The sequence below is a fragment of the Lytechinus pictus genome, chromosome 7, assembly GCF_037042905.1.
Source record: "Lytechinus pictus isolate F3 Inbred chromosome 7, Lp3.0, whole genome shotgun sequence".
Classification (NCBI taxonomy): Eukaryota; Metazoa; Echinodermata; class Echinoidea; order Temnopleuroida; family Toxopneustidae; genus Lytechinus; species Lytechinus pictus.
In genome coordinates, this window is record NC_087251.1 from 35,219,442 (window position 1) to 35,233,471 (window position 14,030).

Below are 14,030 nucleotides of genomic sequence, written 5' to 3' on the forward strand. Positions count from 1 at the left end.
GTGAATCTAACAATTTTTTTTCCTGCTTGTGCTTGAAAAATTATTCGTAAAGTAAACTCATTATGCAGTGCACACTTTCAAGGATTTGTCTCTATAAACGTCGAACATAAAAGTATAATGTAAAGTGTATCGAATGTAAGGCAGGGGCGGCGACCCTGGGGGCACAGTGCCCCCCCCCCCCATTTTTTGAAGCACTGAAAAGTGCTCTTTTTTACGCAAGAAAAATGCCTCCTCACGAACGTGCATGGAAGAGGACCCGTTTTAGATGTTTCAAAGTGCCCTTTCTCGTATAAAGGCCAATTTTTCCCCAAAAAATAACCCCTCATGGACTTGTTCTTTGCCCTTTTCACCTGAAAGGACCCGTTGTATGCGTTAGCATATGCCATATCTCGTGCAGTGCCAAATTTTACCCCAAAATTCCCCCTCACAATGGTCGTGTTCTGTGTTCCTTTCACCTGCGAAGGACCCGTTTTATGTCTGAGCAAGTGCCCCTTTGCCTTCTTATAGGTGCCCTTTCTCGTATCAGTAACCCTTTTTTCCTAAGAAAAGTGCCCCCACGAACGTGTTCTGTCATGCTGATACAAAGACCAGCATGACAATTTGTTTATTTTAAGTCTTTTCACTTGCTAATTATCTATAAATACTAACATCCTCTAAAAGTAAAACAAATGTCTTGTAAATTTGGTCCTTTTTACCCGCATACCAATGGCTTTTCAAGTTTATTTCATACATTACCATATGAATTAACAGGCAGGGCTCAACTTGCCCCATGTTGGCTGACCCAACTTACCGCAGTCCGAACTTAATGTGGTATTTTTACATCCACACATTTATTACGCATCAATCATGTAAAAGACCACAACAACAATAATGAGGATCCATAATTCGAACAAAAATATTGTTAATCTTATGTCTTTATTATATTTAACGATGCGTGTGAGTAAAAAGCGCTCATCTATTTCACACCTTTTTTCCCCTCTGAAAAATTATTTTTTGTCTCAACGTTGAAAACAATGTGCATAGCACCACCACAATGTCTGACTCATTCATTATCGGTCTGGGGTGGTGACTCAACTTACCCTTATGCTCAACTTACCCCGCCCTCCCCTGTAGACTCGCAGTGGCGGATCCAAGAGGCATGTAACCACCGCCCCCCCCCAAAAAAAAAAAAAGTTTTCCCTCCTATTTTGTCTTTTAGTTTTGAAAACATATTTTTTTTATGGGATGCACCCTGTGAGCGGTGATGAACGTTTTTTTTTTTGGGGGGGGAGGGGTGGGTTGGTGATTTAATTTCAAAATTCCCCCCCCCCTCCAGTGTCTTGTAAAACCCTGGATCTTGCTTTTGATTTATGATTCTGAATTTGAATAAATCTTTAGTTGAGATATATTGTACCTGTATCAGTGGCGTAATGAGCCCAATTTTGTTTTTGTTTGGGGGGGGGGGGGCTAGATATGGCATATCGCATAAGATTTTTAAAAAGTTGCGAGCAAAGAGAGTGAGCAAAAATGTTGACAATTTTATTTCTAACATACCATTTTGTGATAGATGTTGATATAATATTCTGGAAATAATGTCATAATTCACCCTTCTCTCTTTCCTTTTTTTTTCCTGGTCGTGATTTTTTTTTTTTTTTTTTTTTTTTTTTTTTTTGGGGGGGGGGGGGCAAGAGCCCCAAGCCCCCCCCCCATCTGTACGCCAGTGACCTGTATGTTCAAATGTTAGGGAAACCCAACAACATTGATTAAGAAATATCAAATTTATAGGGATTCAAAGTCTCAATGACCATGTTGATATTTTGGTGACTTTCTTTGTCGAGACACGTGGGGAAACCTAAAAAAACAAACAAAAAAAACCTTGAAACATTGATAACATTGTGTACAGATCATACAGCAGGTTTTATCTTTACATGTAGTTATCATAGGCGGCTCCATAACATTTGCTCCGGCAACAACCGCTCCAGTGGAAAATCTGCACGTTAAGCCAAACATAAAACCTAACCTCAAAATCTAAATAAACCCTAATCCTAATCTTTGCATTATTCTGAACCAAAAACTCTATTACAATCCTAAGTCTAACCCTATGCCTTCTGAGATATTGAGACCGGAGGAAATGTCCCAGGAGCAAATGTCGTGTCACCATCATGGGCATATCGGGTTTTGATATCGAAGAAAATATAAGCCACTCTATAAAACCAAGATCTTAAGGAGTTGGATGGCCCCGGGTAAGGACTTTATGAATTATTGCCGATGTGACCATATACTTTGCACTTACACGTATTACCGATCATAATCATTGTTCGACCCCGTAATCATCTTGTTAATGAGCGGAGAAAAATAAGCACTGCCTCGAAAACCCGGGGGGGGGGGGGGCACTTGCATTGACGAGGGATACCATGCGCGACCCCCCCCCCCCAAAAAAAAAAAAAAACATAAAAAGGATGTCTTTTTCAATATAGGGCACGTTACGTACGTAACGTAATAAGGGTGTAAAAAACACTAAAATAATGAAAAAGGGTATCTATTTCGCTAGGAAAGCTACGTGTTTAGGTTCGAACTTGCGAGGGTATAAAAAATACTAATTTTTTTTTTATAAAGGATGTACTTTTTGCCCCAAGAGTCAACATTACATGTTTTTAGTCCGATTTGCGCGAGTTGTGGGAGGTGGGGCCGAGGCCGTATACTAAACCCAATTATGTAGGTAAAGGTAAAACCGACGACCGAAGTCCGTGACATATATAACAATTAAAATATCGTTGTGTACTTGTTGAGGAGTTCAATTCAGAGAATACTTGCAAAGGTTATCGGTTTTTTCCAATAGTTGTTAAGGGTATATAGGGTTTCACACGCCAATAGGGGTGCATTTTCAGAATATGAAAAATACCTGTTTAGGGTGCTTTTCGAGACCCCATGGTCGCGCATGGTATCCACTCGTCAATGGAAGTGCCCCCGGGCTCTAAATGTAGAAATCTAATTTTATTATATGTCAAGTGTCGGTATCAGGATGGGGTATACAAGACCATCTAATTTTCATTTCATTTCATTTATTTCCATATTCAATTAAAAACAAACATAATCATCAAATCACAAACAAGAATATATACATATATATCACATACAGAAAAAACACCTATAAAAATAGAAAGAAAGTGAGAGAAGGCTAATTTACATACATATAAAAAATACATAACAAATTGAAATATGGTGGAAACACCAAAAACCACGGGGGCTTATCGAGGGTATTCCCATACGATTAAAATACAAATTAAACGTATTTTTTATGAAGAGATGTCAAAGCCAAGATAGAAAGAGAAAGAGTGAGGAGAAAAGACTGTAAAGGAAATGAAAATGAGATTGCATAGTAAACAGGAGAGATTGACACACTGCATGTAGCATGTTTCTAAAAAAATCTATTAATTATCATTTTGCAGTATATAGTATTTATATTTTCTTTTAAATGATGACAAAGTCGGACATAATTGTAGCTCAAGTGGGATACTGTTCCAGCATTTAGTACCCATGAATATAATAGTTGTTCTTGAGAACTTCAATTTCAATAAAGGTAAACGTATATCCCCCTTGGCCCTAGTACTGTATGAATGAATTGCACTATTTTGGGTAAACAAATTGTTGAAAATTGACGGTATTAAACCTTTAAAATAGGAATGCATGAATATTGCCAATTGCAATTTATTAAAGTGATTGGTTAACATTGGTTTGACTTTTAAAAAATCTGAGCTAGAAGGTCACACTTGTCACCTGTGTCTGTGATATGTTACGAAAATGAAGCCCAGAAAAAATTGCGTTCGAAAATACTTATTTAGTGCTTCAAAAATTGAAATGACCGAAAGTGACCGAAAACACCATCTTAATTTCATCCCATACACTTATGTGTACTATTTAGGCGTCTATAAGACGCCTATTTACAAAATCGGGGTTTGCCTTGTAGTTTTAGCTTTTCATTCTCAATAATGGTTGTTTTCAGGGTTTATTAGTTCTAATACATGCACTTGTACACATGTTTCATCTTGGTTTGAGAATTTTTTAAATCGGCTGCTCACAAAGTTAAACAATACCTTTAAGCTGAAAAATTGTTAAAACATTTAAATTCTTAAAAAGAGGAGAGCTATGGCTAAGTGGTGGAACATTACACATTACCCTTATTGCACGCTTTTGGAGTATATACAGTCTATTTAAGATAGTTATTCCACAATTTCCCCACACAATATTGCAGTATGATAAATGGGGTAATATCATTGTATTATATAACAATACTAGTACTTTTCTAGGAACAATACATTTTATACAGTTGATCATACCAATAGCCTTAGCTATTTTTGAGGAGATGTCATTTACATGGTTTTTCCAGGTGAGTTTTTCATCAATTGTTACTCCCAGGAATTTAGTTTGTTCTACCTTTCTAATAAAACGATTGCCAATTTGAATTTTTAGTACCGGATTATTTGTTATAAAATTTTTGGACTTAAAAACCATAAAAGATGTTTTCTCCAAATTAATTGATAAACGATTCGCTAAAAACCATCCATGAATTTTTTGTAGTTCAGAATTTGCAATGTTAATTGTGTCATTTAAATTTTTACCTGAAATGAATAAATTTGTATCATCTGCAAACATAATAGAATGGAAATGGCTATACTCACATAATTAAAATCATTAACAAATAATAAAAACAACAACGGGCCGAGGATCGATCCTTGCGGAACCCCTGTATTCAAAATCATTTCATGAGATTATACATTTCCTGTATATACATATTGTTTCCTATTAAAAAGATAGCTTTCAAACCATGTGTGAATATTTCCTCTTATGCCATTTTTTCAATAAGATTGCATGATCAATACAGTCGAACGCCTTCGACAGATCTAAACAAATTCCAATTAAATGCTTTCTCTGCTCAAAAACACTGGCAAGATAAGTGGTAAATTCTAAAAGTGCAGAACTTGTTGAATGGCCCTGTCTAAAGCCAAACTGGTGTTTATACAAAATATTATTTTTTTCAATGTAATTTATTAATTTGTTATAAACAACTTTTTCAAATGTTTTAGCAAAAACAGATAAAAGAGATATTGGCCTATAATTTGATATTATTGCTTTTTCACCTTTTTTATAGACCGGAACTATTTTTGCTACCTTCAAGTGATCAGGAAATATTCCCGAGTCTAGTGAGTAATTAAAAATATTGCAGGGTGGATGTATAATAAAATAAATAGATTTCTTGAAAACTTCAATACTAATTTCATCAGATCCAGGACTCTTGTTGATTTTAAAAGATTTAACGACATCAATAACGTCAGAAATACTCACTGGAGACATGAATAATGAATTACTTACTCTATTTTCCATGTAAAATGAAAAATCTATGTCACTTGAAGGCATGTCATTATTAAGTTTAGATCCTATTGTACTAAAATAGCTATTAAACCGGTTTGCAATTTCTTGTGTATCTTCTATTGTTACATTATCATCTTTAATCATTGTACATTGCACCTTGGTGTTACGCTTATTCATAACTTCATTAAATGTTTGCCATGTTTTTTTCATGTCACCATTTAAATGATTGAATTTATTTATATAATATTTCCTTTTGCACTTTCTCACTTCAGTGTTAAAAGCATTTCGACACTCCTTGTACTTATTTTTCTTACATAATGATTGGTTTTTAATATACTTTCGGTACAGATTATGTTTCTTCACACACAACTTGCGTAGTTTGCTATTAAACCATGGTTTATTCTGTTTAACTTTACATTTTAATTTCTTTGAAAGGGAAGCATTCACTATACAATTCCTTGTATCTATTTAAAAATTGGTTAAATCTGTCAGTAACATCAATTAACTCATAAATATATCCCCAATCTTGCTTGCCCAATTCTGTTCAGAAGTGTGGAAGTGAATCAGAATTTATATCACGTTTTAGGCAAGGAGAATTGTGTATGTTGCACTCTTGAAATTTTGAAATAAAAAATATTGCACAGTGATCACTAAAATCACAAGTAAGGACTCCCGAGAGACAAACATTGCTATTTACATTGGTAAAAACATTATCAATTAGTGTCGCGCTCTCAGGAGTAACTCGGGTGGGCTTCGAAATTAAAGGATTAAACGAGAAAGATGATAATAAATCTAAAAAGGTATCAGATGACACAGAATTACATAACAGGTTGATATTAAAATCTCCAAGGAAGTAACATTTTTTCTTTTCAGATAAAACATTTTGTAAAATTTGCTCTAAAATATCAAAGAAAGTTGGAAGTGATTTGTCTGGAGGTCTGTAAAAGACATATATTAGCATATTTTGATCCTTGTTATGCCTGTAATGAACAATTTCAATACAGATGTATTCTAAAGCATCGTCTATGATTTCAAGATCAGTACGTCTTATAAATCTTATGTCATTACGAATATAAATACCAACACCTACTCCACGTTTATGAGAACGGTTTTTGGCAAGAAAGGCATAATTATAAATATTTAAAAAAGAACAGTCACCGTCTTTCAGCCAGGTTTCAGTTAAACCTATAACTGAAAATTTATTATTAAAACAGTCAAGATACATACTTAGGGAATTAAAAATTTCCTTAAGGCTCCTACAATTTATATGAATCATGGAGAGATTTTCCTTATTTGAATGTTTACTAGTATTTAATTCATTGGGGGTTATATAGGGGGACTCAAAAGGAAATCTATCTGACATCATCATAGTAAGAGATGGTAAGATAATTATGAATATACTGCTGCAAGTGTTTTCTAAAATTACAATACATTTTGAAGTTCAAGCCACACAGTGTGAATAACAATTAAGTACAACAGGATATATTAGGATAAAAAAAAGAAAGGAAAAAAAATCACAAAGAAAAACAAAAAAAAGCCACAACAAACAAAACAATGTAAATATCGTTAAAAACAACAACAATGTCAAGATAAATAGAACAGTTAATGATCAGTTCGCAAAGAAATATAAATACAATTATCTGGTGAATAAGTATCCTTCCAGGAACAACAAAATGTTGAAGTTTAGTCAGTCAGACTTTTAATGAATATGTAGAGTTACACGACCTATATACATTTCTGTTGTGTTTTCTCTTTTACTTTTCTCTTTCTTTTCTTTCTCTTTTCTTTTAATCTTCTTTTTTTTTCTCAACTAAAACATCACTGGGGATGGGGCGGCCGCCCTGTTGCCATGTATCATATAGATAATGAAAAATTTATTTACTTTGAGAACCAGCACGTTTTACTCTCTTTAAACAATTTTTTAAAGGTCCATAAAAGTGAGCGCAGAGAGCGAGGAATTAAACCTCTATAGTTTTATTTTAAACTGAGTAAATTTGTCATCAACAGGCTGTTTTACTCCCAAAATATCATGCATTTCAAAACAATGGAACACATCGAGCGAGAAAAAAAAAGAATTGCAAGCGCAATGCCAACCCCGTCCCCCCCCCCCCCCCTCTAAAAAAAATAGAAAAAAAATCAAACACGATATTAAATTTTAAGTTATTGAAAGCCGTATAACATTGTTGATATTATTTGAGGGATGGGGCGGGGATCTGATGGGGCGAATGTTCGAGCACTATTCGCCTATCAAATTCCTAGAACAAACAAATTCGTGAAGCTTAGTACATAAAATCCATGGTTATACGAGACTCGTGTCCTAAAGTGCTGAAATTGTTAACCTTTCCAAGAGATAAATGGAAGTATATAAAATTCTTTACAACGCTTATTCGGGTGATTTTATCGCTCTAGATAAGGTTGTAAACTTTGTCTCTCCGTCGTACATACAGTAGGCTAGGGGCTATTTCTTGTTAGTGCAAAATTTTCTTCGTGTTCTGCAATGGCACAATCAGGCTTGTCTCGGAAGGAAAAGATCCAATTGTGGTGGGGACTTACGAGGAAATATGTCTTCATTGCTTTAGTTCTCATAACATTATGCCCGATACCAATAGTTATAAACACCCAGGTAAGCAAGTTGATGAGTAGTTACAACTAGCTCCCGTTTTGTGGAAAACTATACTTTATTGCTAAGTAATTTCCATTGGTCTGTAGTTCAGTTTTCAAAGAGAAAGTCGCTGTATGGAATGAATTATTACTCCTTTCTTATATAAATTGCAGTATACTGTCATTATATTCACAGTTGGTGTAACTTTTTTTAATGTAATCATTGCTAACTTACTTCAAAATCAAAGTTCAGATTTATTTGCGATTAAAACCTTTCAAGGTGCGATCGTTAAACACAGAAAAAAAGCGTTATATACGACCTGGTTATGGACTGATCAGGTTTAAAGTGCTTTGTAGTATTATGATTACAGTAATTTCCGTTTTTACTGATGTCACTTCCAGCATGCTCCATGCATCACCTGAACAAACAAAAAATCGCTCAATTCACTTAGTTTTGTGTCAAAGTGACTAGTCTCCTAGTCCAAGTAACTAATTCCAAGTCTAATAAAATAACTAAATCCTAGTCAAATTAAATGACTCGTAGCTGAGTCAAATTAACTTATTCCGAGTCAAATAACACAATCCGACTTAAAGTGACTAATTTCCAAGTCTTAGTAATTAATTCCGAGTTAAATGTATATAGACCCTCAACATGACCATTTGTTAATAGATGGGATATGTGGCCTTCACCATCTTCTTGATGGGGACCTTCTGGGTGACGGAGGTGATACCCTTACCAGTCACAGCACTCATCCCGATAGTTCTCTTCCCTCTCTTTGGTATACGTGACTCGCCTACCGTCGTAGAGCAGTATTTTAAGGATGTCACCTACATGGTCTTTGGGGGTCTGATCCTCGCCGCCGCCATCGAGCACCAGAACCTTCATCGTCGCTTCGCTCTTCGGGTATTGCTCCTGTTTGGAACGGATTCTAAGAGGTAAGGAGCTGGATCTATAGTGCATGGTAACCAGGAGTGGATTTGATGGTTTCAAGGTCATTGTCATTGTTAAGCGGCAAATGGCCTTTGATGGGGATTAGAGGTATCGTGTGAATATCCATAAATCATTTGGAATCATCTTCTCCGCATTATCTTCATAATAATAATAACGGTAGTAAATTATATTCAATTCCAGTGGCGTATCTCGGACAAACGGCGCAAGGGGTAAGTGCTAAAATAGCGCCCCTTTCAAAGTGTATTATATATGGGAGTGCGAATATTTTTCAATGTTAGGACATATTTTTTTTGTAATCATAAAATGATTTGTAGCTAACTAAACAATGATTGCGAGCGCGAAACGCGAGCTGAAAATTATTGATATTCAGACCCTTTTGGGGTATTTCATTTGATAAATCGACCTAATACGAGGGCGAACCTCGAGCCTAGTTTTTTCAATATTAGTGTTTTAAATCCATTCCCCCATAGCATGCAATAAGTGAGATGGGGTAAAACCAAAGTATTATAGGCCTATTTTTGTGAGAAAGAATGATATTGGTGTCATCTGCAGAGTATGAAATTAAGAATTGACGATGATGATGAAAATAACAATTATTAATTATTATTACATCATCATAATTATCTTCACCATCATGATAATCAGAAGTTGAATAGTAATAGTAGTGCAGTAGTAGGAGCAGCAGTAATAAGCTTTAGTAGTTTGAGCAGTAGTAGAAATAGTAGAAATAGCAATTATAGTAAAAGGTATAGTTCAATGTCAAAGGTATTTTTTTTTCTTTTAGTTTCAGTGGGCGTTTTTACCAAAAATTTTTACCATGTGTACATGGTGTACGATGTTTCCATTCCGAAAACAAGATCACAAGACAGTTTTACCAGTTTTATGATATCGATAAGCTTATTTCGTCGGGTTTGACCTCTTTTCACCCATAATCGTCAACAAACCAGTTCAACTTCGTGTTAATGACCGTGACTTAATTTCTTTAACTCCTGCACAGTATATCCGGTGCTACCAAAATGGTCAAGGTGAATTTGAAGGAGATTAATGATGGCCACTGTCGACTAAGTTTAGTCGAAGAAGTAGTAGTAGTAGAAGAAAACTGTAGTAGTGTAAAATGGTAATGATAGGAGTATAGTATGCAGTCATCAGTGTATTCTTGAAAATTACACTAAAGACCTTGTCATACTTTTTGGAATCATCGACCTGTAGGTCCATGTTGGAATCAAGCAGATAAGGCCGGAATGTACGAACTGTTGTTCGACCACAAACTAGTCAAACCCGGTCCTCCTTCCAGCCTGCCCCGGCTCCACAGCTTTCACAATGCGTTCAAATTGTTTCGAATGCATCTTAGAGGCTGTTCACACCGCAAGGGGGGACCGTGGGCGGACCGTGGATCGCGCTATCGTAGCGCGATCCACGGTCCGCCCATTGGCATTCGCCGGATTCACACCGCAGTGAGATAGCGCGGTCTATCGTAGCACCCCCTTTTTTGAGAGGTCCTGTTGCCATGACGCGTGACGTCATGAGGTCAGAGCGGTCAAAGATTTCGCGCGCTATTACGAACCCGTACTAGTTAGTTGAGAGCTCGATATCGCTGTGCCTATTATGCTAGCCGGCCTACGTTTATTTCATGGCGTTGTATACATTGTGCATGTATTTCTAATTTGATTAATCTAGATTCTAGACTCTTGTATTTTAACTGTGTTTGTGGACGTGATCACAGCAGGATCGCAGCAGGATTATGGATGTACCTGTAACTTTAGATATACAACAACTTCCGGCGTGCTATCGTAGCTCGGGTTCACACCGGCAGAGATAGCGCGATCTAGCGCGCGCTAGACCGCGCTATCTCTCGTGGACCACCCCCAAGAGGTGCTCCAGTGGCACGCCGTTTTGGCTCGCCGTGGCTCGCTGTTGGGCGGACCGAAACGACGTTGTACCTTCCACACCGCAGAGATAGCGCGATCTAGCGCGCGCTAGATCGCGCTATCTCTGCCGGTCTGAACAGGCTCTTGGATGTTGTATGAACACATTTTGGTAACTGCACATTTTGATAATTTACTAAAATGTGCAGTTGCAAAAAAGATGTGCCGTATATCAGTGTATATCATTATTCATTGTGGCCACCGTTCTTCAGGCACACTTCTAACTATTTTCAGATTAAAAAAAAAAAAAAAAAAAAAATTATCCGTCGGACGTTGCAGCCTAGACACCCCCCCCCCCCGCCGTTCCTTCCTCCCGAACTTTCGCAATAATGATGATTTTAAGAATAAGGATAAATAATAATTGACAAAAATGAAGAGTACTCAATCACCTAACGGATATAGCCCAATAATGTAACATGTGCATCATTAGTAAAGCAGTAAGTATGGGTCATTGGTGCCGGTCCCCGGGGGGGGGGGCACTTACATTGACGAGTGGATACCATGCGCAACCAAAAAACACCGAAAAGGATGCCTTTTTCAAGATAGGGCACGTTACGTACGTAACGTGATAAGGGTGTCAAAAACACAAAAATATTGAAAAAAGGGTAACTTTTTCGCTCGGATAAATATTCGTGTTTAGGGTCAAATATGCGGGGATGATGAAACAAAATAAAAATGTTTTATAAAGGATGTCCTTTTTGCCCCAACACTACGTGTTTAGAGTCCGATTTGCCATGTTTGCGCGAGGTGTGGACGGCCGTACTAAACCAAAATAATGGTGTGTAAAGGTGAAACCGACGACCGACGGACCAGTGACGTAACAATAAAATATCGCTGTACTTGTTTAGGGGTTCATTTCAGGGAATACTTGCCAAGAGTATCGTTTTGTTTCCAATACTCGTTAATACTTATTAAGGGTAGGGTTTCACACGCCAATACTTGTTAAGAGGTGCATTTTCAGAATATGGAAAATACGTGTTTAGGGTGCTTTTCAAGACCCCGTGGTCGCGCATGGTATCCACTCGTCAATGGAAGTGGCCCCTCCGGGTGCCGGTCAAAGGGGGGGGGGGGGGGAGCTTGGGCCGTGTCTCGAAGAAAAACAAAAGAAAACGAGAAAGAGAAGGAAAATCAAATTAAAAAATAACAAAGGGGGGGGGGGGCTTGGTGACCATGCCCCACGGGGGGGGGGGGGGGTAAAGGAGAATGAGAAGGGAAATGGGAAAGATGTGTTATTTTCTGAAATCATATCACAATTTATCACAAACTATTATTTTCATTATAATAACTTCAAATTTTGCTCACTCGCTTTGTTCGCTCGGGTTTTTTTTTAAATGAAATCTTGCTATACGCGCCATACTGTGTCCTCAACGGATCTGATCGAGGTTTACGGATTTCAAAGCTATTTGAAAGGGATGACATTACCATTTGCATGCCTCAGCCATGTTAGGGGGTGGGGTGTTAGAGTTTCTTGACGGGAAATTGTTCCAGAAATACTGGTTAGCCTTTTTTCGTGGGGGGGGGGGGTAAGTTTTTTGCCCTTCTGTGAGAAACATAATGGCATTAATATCCGTCGTTACCATGACAATGCAGAACAGTGGTGTAATGAGATAAAACTTTGTGGGCTCAGACATGGCGTATCGGGCAAAGATTGTGGAAAGGACAAAAAGTTTGACATTATTATAACAAAAATAATTTCGTGATAGATTTTACATGATATCAAAAATAGTGTATTTCACCCTTCTCGCTTTCCCTTTCTTTCTTCATGTTCTTGGTCGTTTTTTTTTTTGGGCCCCCCCCCCCCCCCCCCGCCCATCTGTACGCTAGTGATGCAGTTCCCGACACACTCGAAATTGTTATCTTGTTCAATTTCAACACTGGACCATACCACCTTTACTCCCTAATAATTTACAAAGTTGTTTATTAAGTTATGTTACCACATTTTGATAACAATAGGTCCCGTCAGGCATAGTTGCATTATCGGCACATTTTGGAAATTTACCAAAATTTGTCTCAACAAGGCCTACAGTATTCATTATTTTCTACCTAGTGTAAGGATCCTCAATAAGTCTATGTATAATGGTCCAAGCTATCCCCTGTATCAGTGTAACTATCCCAAGGGGGAGGCGGAGGGGGTCACTGCCATTGAAGAGTGGATAGCATCTCAAACGCGAATAATGTGCCCGATTTTGTCCCAGATTTGCACATCTTGGACAAGGAATTGTGTGCTGACGTCTCAGATTTGCAAATGACACACTCTATTCGCGTTTTAGGCCATCGTGATTTAGGGGGCCCTTTTTCTCATTTTGGATTTTTTTCGCAGAATGCTGTCCACTTTTCAATGGCAGTGACAATGGGCGATTCCTTCAATAAAAAAAATTACGAACGCAATTCAAAATGCGAAGTCATGTGTCCACGAAATAGGCAGAGATTTTGACATCTAAAAAAGTGTGAGGAGGGAAGGGGGTTCTTTCCAGGAATTGGCATCAAAAGGAGCCCCCCCCCCCCCCGTAGTCAGTTCTAATATTTGATGAAGCAGTTTGACAATTTTTTTTACCGACTCTATTTTTTAGTAAGTAAATGGAAATAAGAATGCCTTTGAGATTGCTTTATAATCTTCAACCGGATCCCAACTATTACTTCATTTTGTTGATGTCCTAATTCAGGTTGTTGCTGGGTTTCATGAGCGGTACAGCCTTTCTGTCTTCGTGGATGAGTAATACAGCCGTGACAGCCATGATGCTTCCCATTGCTCGAGCCGTCCTCGATGAGATCAGAAAACAGGACAACGACGGCGAGCATGAGATGGACTGCGACCTCGGAGAAAACAGAGAATACAAGGTGTGGCTTCGACATCAATGTGTAGCAAGGATGATTTATTAAACGATGAATGAGATAATGGGGTTATTCGCCAGTGTATAAGCAATTGTCTTAGAACAGATTATGAAAACTTTATCTTTTTACTCAATGAATAAGAAAAAAAAACCTATATTTCCTCCACGAACAATATATAAATCACCTATCTGTATCATTTATTATGATTACATCAAGATTTTCCATATTACCAGTTCTAAAAAGAATGACATATTGTTTATCTCATCATGTTTTTTTTAGCATATCAGTGTGCTATGCTTGTAACTGTTTTTGAAAAATGAGCGGAACTTTAACTGTCACAAGATTTTACTTTGATCTGATTAATTTTTCAG

General features: G+C 37.3%; 1 protein-coding gene across 1 annotated transcript in view; it reads left to right on the forward strand.

Moving 5' to 3' along the window:
- Positions 1-7,635: 7,635 nt before the first annotated feature.
- The window catches only part of LOC129265221 (Na(+)/citrate cotransporter-like), a 29,010-nt gene continuing 22,615 nt past the window's right edge, over positions 7,636-14,030 (forward strand). Inside the window, exons 1-3 of the mRNA XM_064102575.1 lie at positions 7,636-7,972; positions 8,621-8,886; positions 13,491-13,665. Coding sequence (XP_063958645.1) covers positions 7,847-7,972; positions 8,621-8,886; positions 13,491-13,665 — 567 coding nt within the window. The 5' untranslated portion in view covers positions 7,636-7,846. The remainder of the gene's footprint in view (positions 7,973-8,620; positions 8,887-13,490; positions 13,666-14,030) is intronic.